Genomic DNA, 22,520 nt, shown 5'->3' with positions numbered 1-22,520 from the left:
CCCGCTGTACAATTTCTCGAATACTTACATGTCCACCTGCCGTTCCGGAGGGGCGGAGGATAATTGCGGCTTCAGCCTGAGCTTACGTGATTCATAACAGTGAGGTATCCCCACAGATAAAACTGTTAACGTTGAAGTACGTAGCCAAAAACATCAGTCAATCAGTCAGTGGTCTACTTCAATAGGGCGTCTGCCTGTTGCACTCTCCTATCATCGTTCGCTTGAAAGCCTCTCAACTACGTAATATGCGCCGTCGGAAGCCCAGCATCCGACACGGATCCATTATTCAGTACCATTCTAATGCATCAAATATGGCTGCTGTTAACACTGGATACATAACTTGCAAACGATGCTGCACAATACCGTGGATACGCAAACTTGACGTATTAGAGGCGTCAGCTGATTCTGCTGAGGATTCGATTTCAGCTATACCTCGCTGCATTCGGTTGTCGCGTGCAAGTCTGGAATATCGGTAGGAACTTAAGAGCGGCGTACGTTGCGACACAAATGTGGGCAGCGTGGCCAAGTGTTACGTCCGCACAAACGTGTTTCGTGTTTTACGTTTGGTACCAGAGGCGTTGGACAATACTTTAAGAAGCTGGCCCTCAGCACAAAATGAATTGTGTCTGCGCGCAGATTCAAACCTAGAACACCGTGTGACCCAAAATTTAATAGGCAAATAAATTACCCACTGCGCTGTTATGGGAACAACGGCCGGAACTTACAATTATAAGCACTTTGTCGCCACTGCGATATAAAGATAAGCTGCTGTTTGAACCGATGGCTTTTACGCCGGTTATAGTGCGTTTCCACTACTATATACCAACGCTGCCGCCAACTGCATATATATGTATAAGTGTAATGTGAACACATATATATATGTTCACATTACACAGCGACCACCCTGTTATTTTAGACGTGCGTATATGACAAAGAAGGAAATAACCGTTCCAAAACGAAGATAGATTTTTCAACGAAGTAACAATCACACGGGACGATATATTTTTTTTTTGCAAAAATATTGAACCGATGAGAATATTGATTAAAATTTTTCATTCAATGGCTAAAAAAAATAAAAACATTTAGCAACAAGAGATATTAAAGGCAACGTCGAGTCTCGACAAAGCAAGACAAGATTTGCGTTCATAAAGGTAAAGTGCCTTAATGAGGCTGATTCGTCAGCCACCAATGACATACAGGTATCGTGCGTGTGGTATGAAACGTTCCTCCGTACACATTTTTTTTGTACAACATCTTGAGCAAATTTAAGGAGCTAGCAGTTCAATAATTACTGAAACACAGATTTTTTTATATCTGATGGTATTCATGACCAAAAGCGTGTCGTCTTGCACTAACAATGTTCAAAGTGGCCTATTTTCTTTATGTATTAACGAACCTTTTTACTGTGCTAAATAACTTAGTGACCAGCAACGTTGCTGGAGACACTTGGTCTCCAATACTGCTTCTAAGATAGACTATTGTGTGTATTTATTTTTACTTGCTTATTATAATAAGCAGTATTTATTTCCAAAAACGTCTTTTGTTTTCATTTATTTCCCGCGATTCGATTAGTGTATCTTGCTAAATAAAAAACTAAAGTGCAAATGTGAAAACCCACCTGCCTATAGACATGTTTAAGCAATATTATTACGTAAGTATTGAATTATTCATCATGTAAGATCAACGTTGGAATCGATAACGGCTTTATCCGTAGACGAACACATTCTTCATGCTTTGAAAAAACAATCTTTTTTTTTTTAAATTTGTCGTCTGTTAAAGGTGTTAAAGTTGAGTATTTTTATCAAGTTGCAATGCTTAAGTAATTACTTTTTTGAGTTATGATTTCTTTTTTCATGAAATATCTATGATTATTGACAGAAATATGTCACTGCATGTGTCTAAATTACATGCCCATCTAAATATACGTGGACTAATTAACATCATAAAATACTTTACTAAAAACAGTAATGCATAGCCTGTTTATCGCACTACACTATTATAATAAAATGGCAAGTTAGAGACATGTGGACACGGATTTCGTTTATAGTACATTTACGGTTACATAACGCCGCCGCACAATAACAAAATCGGAAACGATTTTCCCACTGCAGCAGTGATGATAGCGTTCAAGTCTATTGCGTGTCCTCATTCCTCAAACTGTATGGAGGCGCCTGCCCGCTGGGCTCCTCAGTTTAATGGACATCGGCACGCAGAATATTAAGTTGATCGTGTGACCTGTTTCGAATCTGTCGCCCGCCCACCCAGCCAACACTAGGTTTTGCCTCTATGCGCCATTGCCTTGGTCAATAGCCCCCTGTCTTTTCTCCCACTCCCTCACCTCGTTTTGCTTGCAAGAGATATATATATAAAAATTAGATATAAGTATATCTAATTTTTGCAACGAAGAAAGTGTAGCAAAAACACGATTCACAAATTAGCTTCCACATAAATGCGGAATGTTTACAGAGGTATCAGTACTAACGCCAGTTTAGAGAATTTCTGACTGAACGGCGCAAAACTGTTGGCTCATTTTTAAGTTGGCAGCGACTGAGTCGTTTTTGAGCAACAAACGACCTAGCCTCAGCATAAACAAAACGGCACTTCCAAAAGTCCTACAGAGTGAACCTTCTTTCAATTATTATTTATTCTTATTATTTAGCAGCAGTTCTTTAGCACTTTCTGTGGTCACTAACAAACACTTGGTAAGAACTGAATCTTACTACCGCCAAATTCTATTGCCGCGGAGTCTACCTGGAAACTTCCCGAGATGTTTTTTCATTGAGATATAGGCAATTCATAAGATGTACATGGCATTAGAGCTTCAGAACTTATGCTAAGCCCATTCTCCCAGACGGTGTCTTGCGTTTACGAATTAACGAAATGGATCGTCGGTTTAGACAGCTCATTACGAATGTTTTTGAGATTAAATATTTTAGATTTACAAGAGCAAAACAACTGACCTGTTTCATGCAAAGACAACGTCTCGGCGGCATAGTTAGAGTACGAGAGAGACCTAAAGACTAGTATAATAATAATAATAACAATAATCTACGCTAAGCTGAAAACACCCATTTCGACACAAGACATATATGTATATATACACCTTGTTCTAGATGTTCGAACCACCTCAGAGATGTGCAATATGCTGCTGTTTGTTACTCTTTACTTTTGTTTGGCACCGACTGGCTCAAAAATACGCGAGAAATCGTTTTTCGTCTCTCGGAGTAAGCGGCCGCTGTTCTCAAAGTGTTGGTGAATCGGACCAACTTTGTTTGGCCTGCTGGTGGGAATATATACATGCTCCATCGTATAAGTGACAGCTCCAAAACAAGCGATCCAACTAATGTCAGAGTCAGAATGCAAAGTTTTTCTTATCCTTTTGTACTACTCCCAGGAGGCTGCTTTCAAACAGTACGACACGCGTAATGGGTGATGTTTCCCCTCTTCCGAGGGTCGCATTCATGGGGCCGCCTATAATTGACCTCAATATTCCTTCCAATGAAGCACGATTCATCATTCCAACCCACTGCTAGACTAGACTGGATCTGCGCTCCTTGCTATCGAAAAGTTCACTAAGATAAGGCGCCAAAGGTCCATCGAAAACCACAGGGTTAACAGCAACGAATGTTTTTAGCTAACAGCTGAAGCATCTACATGAGAAGGAAGTGGATGATGGTCAAATATTACCCATTTGCTTGAGTTGAGTTGAGTTGAGATACACAGTCATGTATTTACAGATGTTGCAGAAGTTTCTCGCAGATGCGCTTACTGTAACCTTCACACGTGGCTGCGCATAGCGCTAGGTTTTTGTATTCTGCTAATATTTCTGCTTATACTAGTCTGCGTTTACTTGTGTTGTCACCTTTGTTATACGATGCATCAGTCATCTCTCCCCTCATCTTCACCATTCTTCTCTGTTTTCCGTATCGCGCCAATATGTGATGTCATTTCTTGTTGGTTTTGTTGCTGCTCCGGCTATTCACCTACCGCGGCCTTTCCCGTAGCGAGGTTTTCTTCCCTCGGTTCTTGGATTCACTGGCCCGTGGTCCTTAGCCGTCGTCTTTCCTTGTATCTTTGCCTCTCTTTCCTTCCCTTGTACCATCATTTCGTCGCTAAGGCTGGCCTTTGCTCCGCTTATAGACGTATAGCTACTAGGTTGGAGGAGAAACGCTTGTAGCGGCGGCCTTGGTCCTCATCGGCGACCGAACACCAGCACCCGCCGATATTAATGCTAGGCTGGCCGTAAGGGACCCGGAAAGCAGGAAACGGCAGTGCTCAGCCGCCACAGTGACAACAGCAGCAGTAGTCGTAGTCCTGATTTCCCCAGACACTGCTTGCCTTATACATCGGCACCGCGAAAGCCTTCTGTAGTACGGCATCCTGCTCGCCAATAATCCGTTTCGGTCCGCCTTCAAACCCTGACATACGGCCTATACATCCCCTTGACCGCGGTTCAAGTCCTGGTGAAGGACACTGAGGCTATGTCCTCCTCTGCTCGACTGTCTCACGCTGCCACAGTCCTAGCCAGTCGCAAGCAGCTATGCGAAGTAGAAACCGGGTGAAGCGAAAGACAACCAGCGGTGAACAAGAGGGAAAAAGAGGAAAAGTGGACAAAGGAATTAGCCAGGCGCAGCCGTCGGGAGAAGAGCTTTCCTTTTAGCGACAGCGGCGTCGATAGAGAGAGCTTAAAGTGGGGAGAGGGAATTACGGTCTTCTATCCAGACCATAGGGGTCTTGAAGGGCAGGCTCGCGTTCTGGTGGCCGCTTTTCCCACGGGGATGACGTTGAACGGCCCGAATGCAGCTAAGACGGGAATGTGAACGAACGTGAAGGGCTCAAGGTGTGTGCAATCAGTCATGGTTAAGTCAAAGCGATGGCTGTCAGTAATGGTTAGGTAACGGGTGTATGGAAGGGAGTCAGCAAAGAAAAGAAGAAAAACCGATGTTTCTGTATTACTATATTTATCCCTATCATTGAACAATGATCGACAGCGAATCTGAAACTGAAGAGATTCATGTTAGATGAAAATATAGTTAATCAAAAACCTCACCTCACATGAGGATAGTTAAAATACGGACTTCACATAATATATAAGTTTACCTCATTGTATTACGTGGTTTTTTGTACGGGAAGCTCTTAAAAATGAGATACTCACATTGTTGCTCCTCGAGGTACCCCTGTACCACGTGAATGTACGCTATTATACACTTTAGTTTTCACATATGCTTATATGTTTGTGCCTAAATATCTGCTCCTAATCTATTACACAAAAAAAATAGTCATGATCAGCTTTTTAAGTGCACAAGAAGCGGGTTTTTATTATCAAACAGTATGCATATCTTCATGTAAAGAAAAGTACTATGATATTGATCTCTTGCTCTAGCTGTGTCCTTATGAGCTAAAATTTATCCTTTCAAAACATTGAATTTTATAATACATAGTGTTAATCTATTCTTCCGCACGCGTAAAGCGGCAATCATCACCGTCTATTATTATTATTATTACCTTGATTGTGTCATTATCATTACAACAGGATTATTAAATATATTAAATAGGTGGTACAATTAAGTAATAATAGGCTGCACTTAAGATGGATTCCGCTTACTTCACAAAACTATATTAGATCGAGCAGGCTGATCACCGTCGCCTCTTACATATTTTTTTCCGTGAAGCTGGACAACACGCCTGTGGTGTGTCGTTCTTTTTCTAATAGGACCTGCTGATCTCAAGGCAAATGGCCATTGTTGATGCCACTGCCCTCATAACGGCACTACCTGTGGGCATGCGGCTGCGGGTCTGCCCCGTAAGCAAATTAATTAAAATCAATCGGCCACACGATTCGACTGACCAAGTGTGCGGCTTTATGACGTTGCACTCACATGCATGCGTACGTTGTAGGGTGACAACTGACGACGTTGAAAGCGAAAACGGGAACGTGAGATTGATGTGTTGATAGGATGCAGTTGCGGAAATTAGTGAAGCGGGCAACCAAAAAAGGGACCGCCACTAATTAGAAATACGGCGTTGCGAAGCAGAGAAAATGCATGGTCGACCGACCGATCGGCCAGCACCGCGGGTTCTCCAGCTGACCTCTGACTTCCTGCATCATACCACGTTAGAATTCGTGCGAAAGCGATTCCCGTTCAGGATGCCCCCTTCGCTGGAAATGCGGGCTCCGAGTGGTTACTGTTACCCAGCCCAGTAAGTCAGCCTTGCAATGTTTACGGCTGGTTCTGGCGTTCTCATTTCAGCAACTAACTGACTGTGTTAAGTTGCAAAGAGAAGAACGCAAAGTACCCAAATATGTCCCTGTGTACGTGTACGTCTGTGTAGAAGTCACAACACACACAAGGAATGTTTTTCTTACGCTCATCGTTCGCTTCTCCGGAAACGTAAAGCTCTGCTGCTTTTTGTGTGTCGACTGATATGGCTGATTGATCGACGCAATAATCATAATAAGCTGATTCCGTTAACCTCGTAAATACACGACGGGGATGATTATTTATCCTTCAATGATCGAAGTTCGATGATCGGGCGGCCGATTCGAAGGCGACGGCGAATGTAGAATAGCTGCATAATTAACCACTATACTTAAGAATGGTCTTTAGACTCGCTAACATTACCTTGCGTTATTATTCCAAGTGTGTTGAAAAGCCAAGGGCCTCTTTTTTGACATCCATGGTCACTTTACTTTGAAAAGAAGAATATATTAACGACGGAATGTTGGAACAAAAACGTTACTCGCGTCTGCGTGTTTCAACCGTCGACACTGCGCTAACGAAAGATAGTCGTCTATTTTAGCAAACTTAACCAATGTCAAAGCATAATAAATTATATAAATAGTATAAACATCACGCTTCTAGCTGCTAATACTTGATAACGTCAATCAATAGTTTTTGTTTTAGCGTTCTACAGTCGATTAGTACTGAATATAGTGCTTCATGCAGTATCTGCTCGAGTTGGTATTCGTATTATGATTATAGATTCGTTTCGCAGTCTGCGCTGATGAAGATTAGCGTGATGATAAATACAGCACCCTTATTGTATAATACAATATAAAAATATATATATATACTTAAAGTATCCCTTGTTTTTTTAAATTATATAATTGATCCACCAATCTAAACATATGATTCGCCGAACGTAAAGAGCTGAGCAACTTACCTGCAATCAAGCATTCTTTAAACTAAGAGAGAAATTATCTTAATAAAGAATGCAATGTATCCCGTTAACTTCTTTCTTCTATAAATTCAAAATGTTAGGTTTAGGTGGGACTGCTTTGTTGTCAGACGCTTACGGTTAATCAACAATGTACCAGGCGATTTTAGCGCATCCTGTCCCGTACGGCCCCTACAGCAACTAATCTCCAGGGGACCTAAATCTTTTTCCTGTTGTGTCACCACTGATATGCTCCGCATCGCAGCCTGGCGTGATTCATCCCATTAAATAGTAGTACTCTTAATTGCCTTTTAATTGATCTCTATACGTTCGTTTTTCACTGTATACACCGGTCATTGCCACTTAATAGTACACTCCCACGGAATTCTTATCGTATTTCATAGGTTAGCTACCTTCTGCGATCGTATGGCAATTCATTTAAATGCAAAAGAGGCAAAGGGAAAACATTTGTTTTTCCACCATTTCTGCCTGTTGCCGCGTTATCTACGGGTACAGCTTGAAAATATAGTGCAAACATTTGAGAATTATTTCGAAAATACTTTTTCCTGCTCAGATTTTACTTTCTAATTCCGCGCGCAAAGTTTAAATGTGCATTCTTTGTAATTGCTATAATAGTTAATGCAGGAGTCCACATATGTGTTCTTTTACTATATTATATACTCGCTTATTTTCTTCTATCTCGGGTCAGGTCGAATACCTGAGTACGTTCTACTACAGTAGGTCAACTACCGGCGCAGTTGATCTACCCCAGTCTCCAGGGCCTAACATAGGGTCCGCTACCGATTGTCTCGCAACGCATACAAAATGCACACACGTCGCCATCCCCACGTACAAACGATCCAACCCTCAATTAAACGCATTACCGGTCTAACTGAACTGTTTTGGGCTTTCTCATCGGAGAGACAATGACGAGCTAATGCTGCTGCCCAAAAATATATCCGTGAAGCCCATACAAACGGACTCGATAAACAACCTTTGCACCGGTCAGGCTACCGTGGTCTTAAGAGCTCCCTTTATGTGTCTCCTATTGGCCAGCCGGCCAACGAGATACCGTGTTTCCGCAGGAATACCTGCAGCAAAAACGTTTTAGTGCTACACTGGTGTTAAATGGTAGATTATCTAGTGTAATAAGCTTCGTTCGGTTGCACATTGATCTGCTGTGTAAATACGGTCCACTGCGCCCATGATATGTTTACACATTACATTAATATAAGGTAAATTATCTCACTTAACTATGACGCATTCTGAGACGATCAGTGTCGGGGTATACTGTTGCGAATTCGATGATTCAAGTAGAAAACATCAAAAATTTTTCCTCCTTTTGCGCCTTCAAACAGCCTATGTTAAACTGCAAGTACATGCATTTTTTTATTTGACATCGAGGAGGTAACTAAAGCCATTCTGAATATGTTGTCGCATCTTAATGGCGGCATTATCATGCAAAAAAGCGCAAAACTTAACACATCGAAACATGTTCTTCCGGTCCTTGACTGATTAATAAAATTGCGAGAGGTGATCGAATCAACGAGGCGTATGCACGAAGAATGATTAGATCTCAGAGAATACATTCTTTATTGCTTTTATGCTATCGCTTCATCTTAATTTTATTGGCGTTTTTCCTCTACGTGAAACACTTCTTTCTCTGTTTTTCTTCACTTCCGTTTGCGATTCACTTGCGATTAAGATTATATTGTTAATATAATTGATCTTTTAATATTTATATGATGATAATCACATGATACAGCTATGCATTTTTTTGTTGGAGTAAAGGTGCACTCGATTTGATAGAAAAAAAAAGGAAAATGTCTTATTTAATCAAATTAAAAAATTATTTTTAATATTGCCTGCCTCCAAATAAAAAGGAAGTTTTGGTAAATTAGTTCTCGAAATACTTTTTGGTTTATTGTTCTTCCATTACTTTTCCACATGTTGATCATCACTTTCTGTATTGAATTCTGAATGGAAAAGAATATACCCGTATTTCTAACAATATAAGAAATTCCATCCGTTTATTATCGCCAGCTGACACACCTTTGAAAAAACTCGTTATCATTAGCTTTAACTAGAACTAATAAAAGCACTTAAGTGGTCTATTCGAATGGGCTCAAATGCACACAATCTATTTTTAATATTTTATTAATAATAGACTATTGAAAATAATTAGTCTTCAGAAATCAAAGCGTAATTTAGTCATCAATCTTTACAAAATGGCCATGCTATGCGCAAGATAAACCCGGCAAATATTGGTAGCACATGCTAAACAGTCACTGAGCTGGGTCAATAGGAAGGCACATGGTATTAACCTACTATTCTGTCTTTGCCATGGTACAGAACCACTTAGCCTCTGGATGAGCCTGTTCTATCCTTTGCAGATATACTTACCATCCAAACACACCATAAAGTACACTGCCACCGTCGACTTACCGTTCAACCTGCAGATTGAACAACACAAAAATGTTAATATTGCGACAAATTCTCTGAAATTTCTCACGAGCTAATCTCACAAAAAGAAAAAGAGAACATGTCATAGGACGCAACGAACTGCATTAGCAGTTTCTATACCAAAAATATCAAACAGTGTAGTACTAACACTGCGAGAAAAAAAAATAAAAATATAGGATACGATAATATTAATGATGAATATTGCTATAGAAATGGTTTCGCGGAAAGAAGTTTGCTCTGAACAGTAGACTGCTGAAAAAACGCACATAGCTATAAAATGGCAATCTTTATTAAACATGTATCTAGTAACATGTATTTTCACCGTGCCTTAAAAAATCAATGTATTAGTTAGAAAATAAAGAATCCTACATAGAAAGTGCGATTTCGCGTGAACTTCGATACTATCAATAATATCATTGTCAAAAAAGATGGATTCCAAGTGCTAAAGCAATGAATGCACACACGCATGGCTGGACCAAGCGAACATTTAATTTCCACTTCAATTTAGATGATGTATGTGAATAATTTTTATTAGGCAGTACTCCAGTATAAAAAAATGTAGGATCGGACGATAAGTGCAGACGTTTTGCATATAAACTGCTTTATTGCTACGTTGCATTACTGTTGTTGCCGTAAGACCGTTTCATCTGAACTGCGTGGTTTATTAAATGACTAGGTTACAGATAGCTAAGAAATCTTAGTCATAGATGTGTTGACCTTTGATAACTTGTTAAGAAGCATTAAGATAAGTTGAACCAAGTAGCCAGTACGCCAAATCCATACCCTATTGAGTACGGCATTAACACTCGAGCCATCATATGTTTTCCAGGTGTAACTGCGTCTCATAATTAATATGCTACCATATTAGGCCGCTAGAGTTTCGCATATATGCTCCGAAGGAGCGAACGATTAGCAGATGGAAATATTTAGCGAAATTATTTCGTTGGTTCGTCCAACTTTAACAGATGACCTTACCTATACTTGCCATGGTCGAGCTTTGCTGTTCAACTTCTACAGCCAACTCGTTCAAGCCTATCCTTCCTCGTATACTTCAGCTTTTTTTGAGGACGTTCTGCTACCACTGGCTGGTACCATATATTTCATCCATGTTATATCGCAACTCGTGCCATTCTATATTTACAGCGTGACACGGACTTCGTCGGTTCAGACAACAGTTCCAGTGGCCGCCGGTTCGAGCAAGCCATATGCCATTAAACAGCTACTGTCCGCTTAAAAATAAGAGATTATTTGACGTGCGCATGACCTTTATTGCAAGCCGCTGTACAAATCTTAACACCCGTATTTAGCATTACCTATGTACGATATTATTAGCGTCTTGACACCATTTTTTACAGGCGCCCAGTGGCATTACATGGCCCAATGGCACTGATCCGTACTCAATATTTAAATTTTGCCCCGATCTCCTTTTATTGTGGTATATCAAGTCGGGCTAAGTAGTATCATAGAGTCAGGCCAATAATTTCAATCACTGCGCTCGGTGCATTGATTTTAAAGAAAAATTCGGATCTGTCCGCATCGTGTCTGCGCATGGCAGGTAACGATAATATGGTTCAGGCTTACATCGCAGACGCTTGGAACGCTTGAATAGCAGATAATGTTACGTTAGTTGTGTCAGAGTATGACCGGCTACTGTTTTACTGTGTGTGATATTGTGTCCAATTGAACGAAGGGTTTAGAAATAATCATAACCTATTGACACCTTTGTCAGATACGCGTACAGATTTCATATAGAAAAATAACAACAGTGAATAAGAGAAATCTTAATTTTATTGGCAACCACGCAGTCAGCGGCGTTCCTAAAACTTGACCTGTAGCAAGTATCAACCGGCAATAACAGAATATTTAGGCAAAACGTCCTAATCAAGTAAACAGCGTACTTCGCGCAAAGAGCGGTCATATTGCAACATGAACTGGCACAGATACGGCCATTTATTAATAACACGCTGCGAAGACGAAATAAGCCGCGTGTGAATAACGTTGACGAGGTAGTTGTTCACTCTCCATTCGTGATGAACAGTAATTAGCGAAAAGTTTAGACAAGAATGCTCAAGATAATAGAAGACCAAGTCACACTAACCGATGATCTTTCTATGAATTTGGACTTGAAAACCGATTTATTTCACTTCTCCTATTATTCTTGGCCAACCTTTCTTTGTCAAAGGCATTGTTCGCTTTACACTATAAACCACTGCACCGATCATCGATTACTAAGCGATAGATTTAATCTCGGTCTTGTCTTCATTCTTCATTTGTACAGGATGCTTACAATAATAATATATGAGCAATATGTATGCCTTTTCAAACGCTCTAGCCAGTATTAGGTAACATCTAAATAATAACAACAACAATAATAACGATAACAATAGTAACAGAATTGTAGCAATTATATCAATACTGTAGCACATATGTGTACATAAAATGGACTGCTTAAAGTAATGACAGCGTCAAGGCAAACATGAATGTGACATAAGAGAATCGCTTCTCCTGGTGTTTTCTTTTAACTACCATCACCAACGGTCGTGGTAGTTCTTGTTTTCGTATTGATCAGTTCACTTACCTTCTATAAATGAGTGCGTATGATTGAATGTTAGAGACAGAAGAGCTAGGCTGAATGTGATACAGAGCCATATCTCTTATCCGTGTTGTTCAGATTGGTTCATTCATTGAATCGGTTCATTCCAGATCCGTTTGTCGGTCGCAACCGTCTTCTCGAACTTCTGTCTGCTGGCAACATTTATGTCTCTGCACGAGACCTTCCTTCCCAGTCGTGCTACCAACTGCCTATCTCTGTCTAGTCGTACACCGGTCATCAGGGGCAAGCTAGTCTCATCACATAGCTAACTGGCTCACAGCCTTGTACACAGGTTAGGACTGTCCCATATCAACGTTGCGGATTTCTGTAGAAGAATACCTCCATTTGATTTCGATCATTTCTCGGAATCAAATCGACTCTCGAAGAGTTGTTTCCTGCACACAATCAGGCTGATTCTTCCAAGTGACACGTGTACCCTTTTTCTTTAATTTAACTTCCATAGTAAAATTCGCCGTTGACTCTATAGTAATTGGTTCACTTCGAGGTAAAAAAAAAAGTAGATACCTCTAAGTTAACTCTAGAACCCATAATTGCAAAGCTCCCTTCTACACTATACTCCTTTAAGGATAATTAAATGCACGTACCCTACTAATTCGAATTATATATCAAATCTACAAGTTCCCGCGTCACAACCCGGGAACTATCATCCACGACACTTTAGACTTACCCATATATTAAAGTTCTGATTGCGACCATGACCTTGCGACTACCCATTAGTTCCATGCCCTTAATGTCCTGTCATTTCTGGCTCCATATCGCAATCTGTATTAACCCCCGATTAGCGAATACTGGACCCCACACTTACAATCTTTGCCGACACTTTTGACACGACTTATGGTCGTAGGCCTTGTAACGGGTGCTGTTACAGTTACGCGTCCCCGAGTTTATTGAGGTCCGTTCAACATTGTCTGACTGATCTATTACGGGTTCGAGCAGATGAAATTAATACAACACATGAGCCCAATCGCCCTCTACCTAGTACTGCAGTATGTCTAACATTAGTGGCTTTAACAATACACATTCCACACAGAGCATGCTTTCCGCCTTACGGAGGTAACACTAGCGTCATTGCAATGATTGTCACCAACTATATATAGTATATAAGTCTAAGCCAAAGGAGTTCAACGTAACTAGGCTTCGGCGTTTGTCATTTTTACAAATAACCCAGTTTCCGACCAAGCCAATTACTACATACATAAAATCTGAATATAAATAGCTTCCTCATACTAGATGTATTAGTTAACACGCGTACCCATAACCGAAGGTTAGTGATTTACTCTAAGCTTGGTCTGACTTCTTTATAATTACCTAGGGTTGTCAGATTAATTTACATGAACGGACATCGTATACATGGTAAACGTAGTGACTGGTTAAAAATAATTGGCCAATAAAATGTGTCTTGTACAGTTTATGAATTCACCTGTAAGAACACAAGCCATGAAACCGAATACAGTTTGATGTGCAAGCAATTAGCTGCAATGAGCATTGGACAATAAGTAGAAATGCTCAACAATGTATTGTAAATTGACCCATTTATGCACACACGTCCCAGAACAATGAAAGGCGCATGAGTTTGCTTGCGGTCAGTGTAATCTTCTTCGCATCTGCCGAATCTCTCCCAAACACTTCCCTTAAGTCTGTAAAGGTCATTATTGTTATCGTATTTTGACTAAGCGGATGACATCAACTATGTGCTATAGACCCTATTATAGCAAAATAGCGATATAACACCCACCTTTCATTTACGTCTCATATAATATCTAAGAACAACCAAAACCTCATCCAGCGTATCAGTAAATGTTCCGTGTTCCATAGCTACCTTTGCTTAAAAGGTCGTCATTGAAACGCGTTCTACCTATTCAACGCTTTTCAGGCTCGTCTTCCTACGATAAGGAATTCGTAATCCTGGCCTCAAACTTAATTCGGTTGCAAGACACAACAACGATAGGTTTATCACTCAACTTGATTCGTCCCAAAATTAGAACACATAAGAAATGTAGAAAAAACAGTTCCATCAAAACTCAGCCGATCATTATCTCCATCCCCGATCTCGTAATCTGAAACACTGCTCCAAGTATGCTGACACCTATATTAGGTTTACATATAAGTACTTCACTCAACGCCTTATTGCATGCCCGATGGAGCACTCCTATTCTGCTTCTAAGATCTTGTTACTTTTAAGCGCTCCCCGGTGACGCGAGAGAGCTATTACACTGTCAACATCGTTCGCATTGCCTGCCGGATGACACAATACAACATTGGCATACTGCACCAGTCATACAAATCGTACTCATCTCCGCCTACGGGATTGGTTGCGCTGCAAGCGGCTATAGGCAGTGCCCAGGCAGTATCGACCTGATCATCTTCGTCCCGAGTGGCAAGCGAACAGTGTACAGCTGAACTTGTTTCAGCGGCTCGCCGATTTAAGGACGGAAAACAATGAAGAAATGCAAATTTTTATTTTCCTTGACGGGCCTGTCGGAAAGTGATCCTGGTACAAGATCTATGAACTCCCAGTTGTCATATTTGCACGCATATCAAGAGAGCAGTAGGATAATCGCTTCGGCATTAAAAGGCTTTATAGTCATACTTTTAATGGACGACTTTCTAAACATTTAGCTTGAGTCCTTTCTAACTGATTCTTTTACTAGCATATTTCGTACAACCGCATATCAGCCCCGCTTCTTGTCTGGTAGTTTTCTCGCCTTTCTAGCATATTCAAAGTCAGATTTTATCGCATCTGTTGAGGTTTCATTTTTGGTATTGAGGTTTCGTTGTTCTTTTACGTCGAAGATTTTCTCCAGAGTTGCTGACTGTGTTCCCTTAATTGACTTCGCATCGTCTTCTTCCAAAGTCTGGGTTACCGTGTAGCATTATTTGTAATAGTAATAAAATTTTTAAAAAAATCAGAGAATCTGCCAATCCAGTAACGTGAAGAGGCCACCAGTGTATAATGGACTCAAGTATCTGACAACCCTAGTAGTAAGGGCTGCTGGTGACAACTGCATTTACCTCACCCAGTTTTGGCCATTTTTTTCTACCATCGCTAGTCAAAATGAACTAATAGACTGAATAATTGGTATCAGCAGATGATGACTAGGGAAGTCAAATAAAGAATTCAATTAATTTTAATTTTTGCCATCGAATACTCGGATTCGAAATCGGCCAGTTTACAACTTTATTTGAATATCTCTCTCACATGAGCGATTTGGTTTTTGCTTCATTGTTATGAATTGTTACTATTTGCAATTCTGATAGCTTTGACGATTCTAGACTCTCAACAAAACGAATGATTTATTTCTATATATAACATATGTGACAAGTGGACTATAAGGAACTTCAACGAAGTTTGTCTCCAAATGAGAAAGTTGTCTTGCGTGCGAATTCTTTTTACCTATAATTTTGTTTTTAATGCTTAATGTACTTAGTTACGTGTCGGTATTTTCCTTATATATAGATAATATAATGTATATTTTCTTCATCATCCATTTGTATATATACGTTCGCTATACTGCTCGCCTCGTTCATCTGACGCAGAACGCTTTCCGTCAACTCGTTTCTTTACTTCTTACATGATTATTTCGGTTAATAATTTATATGAGTTGAAATTGGATCCGTTTAAATTAAACGCTTCTTGATTTGCAACGGATACGCATCAGCTTACCCACTCACGACGTTCTTCGAGGGTATAGCTGTGCGTAGAAAGCACATTGATAGATAGCACGCTACATCGCGTGAAAAATTAAATCTTTCTCCCTTTCGGCAACAGCTTTTAATTTCATCTCTGCTTTTTCGCTAATAATTAGGTGTCACCTTTGTTTCGAGCAATCGACACACGATTGACATCATTGATGCGTCAGCACTACGCTATGTGTATTCATAATGTATATGTATTATATTTACGCACCATATTATAATTACACATTTTGCGCTTTTTCGTTGACAACAATAATAATAATAAAAATAACTCGTTATAACGTACTTAAAGAAGACATGGGTGTTTTGTTCTTCCTTTAGTATGCGCCACGTGGCAAGCGGTGTCACATACTGAAGATGACAATGTCTCTATATTTCATTTGTTTCTCATGTTTTTTAAATAATAGTAAAATAAAATAATAATGATAATAATAATATTGGTTGTAATTATTTGTTATTTTTATCAAACGTATATAAGAGTGTGACGACGTTGAATATCGTCGTTTATGTGAAGTGCGAGTAGTTTACTGGTTAATTTCCAGGGTATTGTTATTTGGGGCGGTTTTGTAGATGGAAATAACGCGCCCGGTAGTGCGACGTTTTGCAGTACGCCGTAAGCGGCTCAGTCGTTATCGCTTTTTCCGGCAGTTCTAGCCGGTTAGCGTTCGGCTCAGTCAGAAACCCGCTGCCCCAGACACAGACCAAGATCAGATCGATCCCGAGGTCCGCCCCGGATAATTTTTCAACGGGGATCAGACGGGTGGAAAAGTCTCGGAACGTGGGGGGAACATGGGTCTGTGAGCTATACGCCGACGACGGCTAGAATGCTTAGTAGGGCTGCCTTTGACCGTAGTTGTTGTACCCCTGATTCCTATTCTGCATGGGCCTTTGCTCGTAGGAGTTATACCCTCCTCCGCCCTGAGGGCCCTGGTTGTTGTAGCCTGTAGTAGTTGATTGTTGGTCCAATCAGGTGGTTGGTGAGAGAGATTAAGAAATAACAGTTGCGTTAGAAGACGCTTGCTTTTTATCCCCCGGCTGATTTAAAAACTGGCCACGATTCCCATCTCCATATAGCAGCGAAAAATTCATTTAAACAAGCTTTCTACCGAATGACCGCATTGTTCACCCACCGAGTATAAAAATTTATTTAAAAATCTAAAGCTAAATCAATCACGCAATTAACTCATCATTTTCAGTTGGGCTCTCTTGAATTTGTCCAGCCGTCTCACAACGTAGATAGATAGGAACTCACTTCAAGGTTCAAAAGTGATAAAATAATAAAAACAAATTAGTTGCCCGTATATCCCATTCGTTTAGATTAATGTATTTTAAACAAAAGAAACTAGAGTGATAAATCTTAATGAAGAACGTGCGCAATGAGCAAATAGATAATTACCGAACTTCCTAGTTTATTGTTTATTTTCGCGACCCTGTTCGAATTTATCTTAATGTCACTGTTGTTATTTAGGTTCCGGCGTCTTTCACATTCAGGTCTAGCTGTTATACAATCATCAGACGATCTTTAATTAGGTGTTTTTATGTGAACTTGTCCACAGCACGAATCCAAATTAATAATACTAAATGACTAACCCCCCATAAAAACGGTTACCGCAATAACAGGGCCGAATCTGGATAGTTTAAAAAAGTCTGCAACACTTAAAGCAACCATGTTAAAATAAATACCAGAACATAACACATGCTTCTTTCCAAGTCATTTTCTGCACTAAATACATCTACGAATTTCCTTATCACCCCTTCTTCACGTGTCTTACGCCGAGCCATCAGAAATATACCACCCGAGGGCAATTTTGAAAAAGTCATTAGACACCATACTTGCCTTTTGCCAGCTCTTATGCCTCCAAAGAAATCAATAACGCTTGATAAAGTGAACACGCAGTGCTCACTGTCTACACCAAGTGAATAGTTTTTCACTTCACTTATTTGTGTTCACCCTGCGAAAGGTTATCATCGATTTGGCAATTTTACCAAGTACCCTAAATACAATAGATTTGTAAACTTCTTCTTAAATAAGTGAACCTATCGGCAAATAAAATGTCAAATTTTATTTGAGCTCTGACGTCTCATTAACATCGAATAAGCTCCAGATAATATTTGGTCCGTCCCCAGTGTCCGTATCCAGGATATAGATAATTCGATTCTTCGCTTGAGCACCCATTCAACATATCTTAGATATGCAAATTTTGTACAGCAGCTTTATACGAAAAGGATATATCGAACCGATTTCATCGACCATATCAAGTTAGCTACACAAATAAAACTGACGGATCACAGTACCCTTCAAAGAAAATAGACAGGTAATGGTTTCGTAACTTTATGTGGTAGTACGCTTATTTTTCGCTCAGCTCCTCCCATAAGTGTTTTTCAAGATGACGATTAAAAATTAAAAAAAAAATCTTGCACTTATCGATCTGGCAAGCCTAAATACGACACAGTTCAGTTACGACCTGTCTTTTGTTAAAGTATTAATAGTATTCGTTGTAAGTACCATTCAAATTGAAGTGAGACCAAAGTTTCACATTCAAAAACCTAGTATGTCTCTCTTCTAATCTACACGATAGTTTTCGGGGTGACTCTGGGAGTCAGACCGGTAAACACAGACGAGGCTGTTAAATGTTACATCAGAAACTTCCTTAAAGATATCAAAAACGTTACGTCCAAATCTATTTCAAACTCTGCGTTTTATAAAAAATTAGTCGACATATATGAGAAGTTAGTTGCGATTAGATTTACGAGAAACGTCTCTGAATATCGCCAACTCTAGTCACCACGCAAGTCATTGCACGTTGATGTAGCATGAACCTCCCTCTTTCTATCCTACCGGTCATGTAACGCCTTCGAGTATAGATAAGACCTTGTTTGATAGACCGCTCCATCAGCTTTGCTTGAGAAGTACATTGTGGAGAGCAAACAACTCGACTTAGCCTACCAGCTAGTTCTAATGACATGAGCCTAGCATCAGCTCTGCAATTGGCTCGGATCAATTGTAAAACAAAAATAATAAGAACCTTCTGTAAACAATCTTTAACTTTTTTACTGGATTGCCGGGAATAGAACCTTTTCCGCGCTTCATAACCACTTGTGCCAATTGAGCGATTCTCTGATAAACCCCAATTGTTTGCTACTATTAAAAATTGGACTTACCGTAGGCGCCACCGCCGCCTCCTCCCTGGCGGTAGTTGTCCTTGGGGCCATAACTTTGGTTCTGGCCATAACCGCTGCCACCTCCACTGTTGCTATAACCTTGGTTGTCACCATAGCCACCTCCTGCTCCGCTGCTTACGTATCCGCCCCCATTTTGCTGGTATCTACTGGGTCGTACATTACGCAAAATTGTAGTTAGTAATCGTTGCGATTTTACCCAAGACGTTAGAGCTGTACGAAAATATGTATCTGGACATTTTTCTGACTACAAAGCAACCAAATTTTTTTTAAACTTACCCTCCACCGCCTCCCTGGTTGTAGCCCTGACCCTGAGCCTGGTTACCGTAACCGCCCTGGTTTCGGTTGTAATTGTCCATACCATTCTGGTATCCGCCTCCGTTGTTCTGAGGTCCCCCATATCCTCCGTTCTGTCGATCATTATAACCGTGGTTATTCTGGCCCTGCGGGGGACCGCCCACGTTGTAGTCCTGCTGCTGTTGTTGTTGCTGTTGTTGCTGGTTGTTCTCCCAACGTCCGCGCTTTTGCGCCGGTCCCAGGTTATCGCCTCGTCCACCCTGAGGCGGGCCTCGTCTACCAACGTTCGGTCCCCTCTGGAGGTTTAGAGGACCTCCGGGGCCACGCATTGGGCCACCGGGTCCTCGCTGAGGTCCACCGGGCCCACGCTGAGGTCCACCGGGCCCACGCTGAGGTCCACCGGGTCCACGCTGAGGTCCACCGGGTCCACGCTGCGGGTCACCCGGTCCACGTTGAGGTCCCCCAGGCCCTCCTGGACCCCTGATAGGTCCTCCAGGTCCGCGCAAGTGACCGTTAGGTCCAACTGGCGCCTTGAGAGGGCCTCCAACGCCACGCATGGGTCCACCAGGACCACCAGGTCCACCTGGAAGTCCTCTCATGGGACCACCGGGGCCCCCTGGGCATCGCATGGGCCCACCGGGTCCTCCAGGTCCCCCTGGCCCGCCACGTATTGAGCCAGGTCCACCGGGAGGTCCCATACGACCAGGAGGGCCGCCAGGTCCGCCTGGACCGCGCATCGGGCCAGGGGGGCCAGGTGGACACATACGGCCAGGCGGTCCCCTCATTGGGCCTCCCCCCATGCGGCCTCCACGAGGTCCGCCACGTCCTCGTCCACGTTCCATATTTGTGTTTTTAGTTCCACGCCAGTATCACAACACTGTAGTTTACATGAAAATGATTAAACAACACCGCATTAGCTGCAATAGTTACAGATGTTTCCCCATAGTGACGCTTTTATGTATATACATATATATATATATATATATATATGCCACTTATGATAACTGATTTATGTCATTCCTTTACTCTAAATCTCTCTTTAATATATTCTTTATTTTTCTTCGTCTAGTAGTTTATTCAACGAAGTATATTCCAAGTAGTATAAGCTATATCCTTAGCACGTGGTATTCCAATTCAGCGTTTAACTATACTTGGGGCCTGAAAAACCAGCACTTTCGCTTGATGAATAAATAAAGATTTTTCCTCTGTAGGGAGTTTTTCCTACAGATACAGCATTCGGCTAAACATAGATAGATAGAGAGTAAATCGCTTAAATAAATAGCTAAAGATAGACTTTTTTTATTAGCCCTTGATAGATTATATACATAAAGGTATATAAAATCATATCGAAAATATTAAATATCGAGAGAAAAAGATAACTATAGTAGCGTTTACTTTCAGCTCAGTTTATATAGAATTATACATAAGCCCTATAGTGCGTAAACTAATTGCAGGGTTATGTCGTTTTCATGAGGACATTTTTGACCAGCGTTGTGGATAACCCAACAGGTCACGTGTGCGACTCATACAATAATAAAATCGAAAAAATAGCAGTCAAACATATAGGCTTGGCTTAGAGAAATTCCCAAGCTCGACCACATAAACCAAAACAAATATTTAAGCGATGCTTTCTTTTTGACGCTTGTCATCACTCCTAACTAGTCAGATAGTTTAGCATCAACAGATTAAGCAAGGATCTTTAATCATTCATACAAATAATATGTCGAGTACTGATACTCCTAGAAATCAATTCATTGCTTTAAATTGGATTCTTTGTAACACAAACAAAACGACGGTACCTTCTTTATTATTCTTAAGGAATCTTATACGTCATCGTTTGTTTACTGAAACTGATCACAATCAGCACATGTTATGGACACTAAGGATACGCTATTGAAATCCTAGTGCAAGATGAGCATACACATAGCATGCGATGGCATGAAAACACAAAAGTGGAATACAACAAAAATTGACCATAAAGAGGAAAATATTTCTTGGTTACTGCGTGCTTATGACGATAATAGATACAACATATTCGATATAGTGGGTTTGAAGTCAACTCTAAGAGTAATCAGAATGTGCGGCCATCATGACAAATAAGAGGAACTACTAAGGCCCTGTTAATGACGGGTTCGAAACGGAGTGAATATGTTTGCTTCCATGACATCACTTTCAGCGCATATCCACAATGAGAACCATATCGCAGTACTTATGTCGCCATATTTGCAGGAAAGAAGAACATCACCACCGTAAAAAAGGTCACGAAAAGAAAGCTAAGCCTACAGTCTCGACCTGTTGGTATGGTATGTTAGTAAAAACCTAAACACATTTGGTTTAGATGTATCGGCTTATATTGAGGTAATCTAATTTGTAGGCATGGAAACTGTGCCGAAACCTGCTAGCCCAGCTACAAATAAGACTCAGATCCCTTCGGCGACAACAGGTCGAATTAGGTGAAAATCAGTGCCGGCCAATGACCACGGTGGCATAATTCATATCCCCAGTCGCCATTATTAGTGACACAATGTGAGGCCTCACTCAGCACCGGCCACTGTGACGCCGATCCGTCACTGTTTGAAAGAAAATCTAGTAAATCTGTAACGTACTTAGAAGCATGTTTTCTCGTATCGGTTAAGGGGAACTGAATGATCGTCATTAAACAAGTTATGAAGTACAGAATGAAACATTAGTGCAACATGATATCAACTAGGCCTAACACAGTCAGCAGGTATCTTTACACGCTAACGTTCCGTTTGTCAGTTCGCAAATACTACACATCTTAATATCGAATTGCGCACTGAATTCGTTTCCTAACTACAGCGACGTTTGCTTCAATCACAGTACACAGGAAGATTGTGCGAAAAACAGACCAAAAACTCACCAGAATAGAGACAAGCACAAATCGACGCGGCGTTGGTGCGGTCCTTGATTCACCTGGCGTCCTCCTTAATATCGTTCTGACACCAGCGAACGATCCCACACACAGGATATTATTCACGCAAAAGCTACTGGTGCCACTCTCAAAGCGTCACCGTAGCCGCTGCTATTGTTGATGGTCTTGCAGTGCACATCGACTACTAACGCCTCTGTTGTTGTTGTTGCCGCCGCCGCC

At 40.9% G+C, this 22,520-nt stretch overlaps 2 protein-coding genes across 9 annotated transcripts in view; both read right to left on the bottom strand.

Moving 5' to 3' along the window:
* The window catches only part of LOC111260473 (uncharacterized), a 98,871-nt gene extending 93,842 nt beyond the window's left edge, over positions 1-5,029 (bottom strand). For 2 of the 6 annotated variants that reach the window (XR_015311080.1, XM_086968349.1), the window contains exon 1: positions 29-5,026. The gene's annotated coding sequence lies outside the window, so the exon portion shown is untranslated. Of the gene's footprint in view, positions 1-28 lie in introns of all 6 variants that reach the window. The other 4 variants (XM_086968345.1, XM_086968346.1, XM_086968348.1 and 1 more) reach the window with 2 other exon arrangements.
* A 4,026-nt stretch (positions 5,030-9,055) lies between these two features.
* Positions 9,056-22,471, bottom strand: LOC111260469 (uncharacterized). Of its 3 annotated transcripts, none has more exons than XM_022833275.2 (4): positions 22,290-22,471; positions 19,391-20,285; positions 19,094-19,260; positions 9,056-9,611 (listed from the first exon to the last, which is right to left on the bottom strand). In XM_022833275.2, exons 2-4 carry the CDS (start codon positions 20,248-20,250, stop codon positions 9,607-9,609), a joined length of 1,032 nt encoding a protein of 343 aa, XP_022689010.1. In that variant the 5' UTR covers positions 20,251-20,285; positions 22,290-22,471; the 3' UTR covers positions 9,056-9,606. The 3 variants fall into 3 exon arrangements, with proteins under 3 accessions (XP_022689010.1, XP_022689008.1, XP_022689009.1); XM_022833273.2 differs by having other exon boundaries at positions 9,056-16,872; positions 22,290-22,468; XM_022833274.2 differs by having other exon boundaries at positions 9,056-16,872; positions 19,094-19,257; positions 22,290-22,465.
* Positions 22,472-22,520: the final 49 nt, after the last annotated feature.

This window comes from Varroa jacobsoni, unplaced genomic scaffold (assembly GCF_002532875.2).
Source record: "Varroa jacobsoni isolate VJ856 unplaced genomic scaffold, vjacob_1.0 scaffold_442, whole genome shotgun sequence".
Classification (NCBI taxonomy): domain Eukaryota; kingdom Metazoa; phylum Arthropoda; class Arachnida; order Mesostigmata; family Varroidae; genus Varroa; species Varroa jacobsoni.
This window is presented reverse-complemented; position numbering and strand designations above follow the sequence as displayed.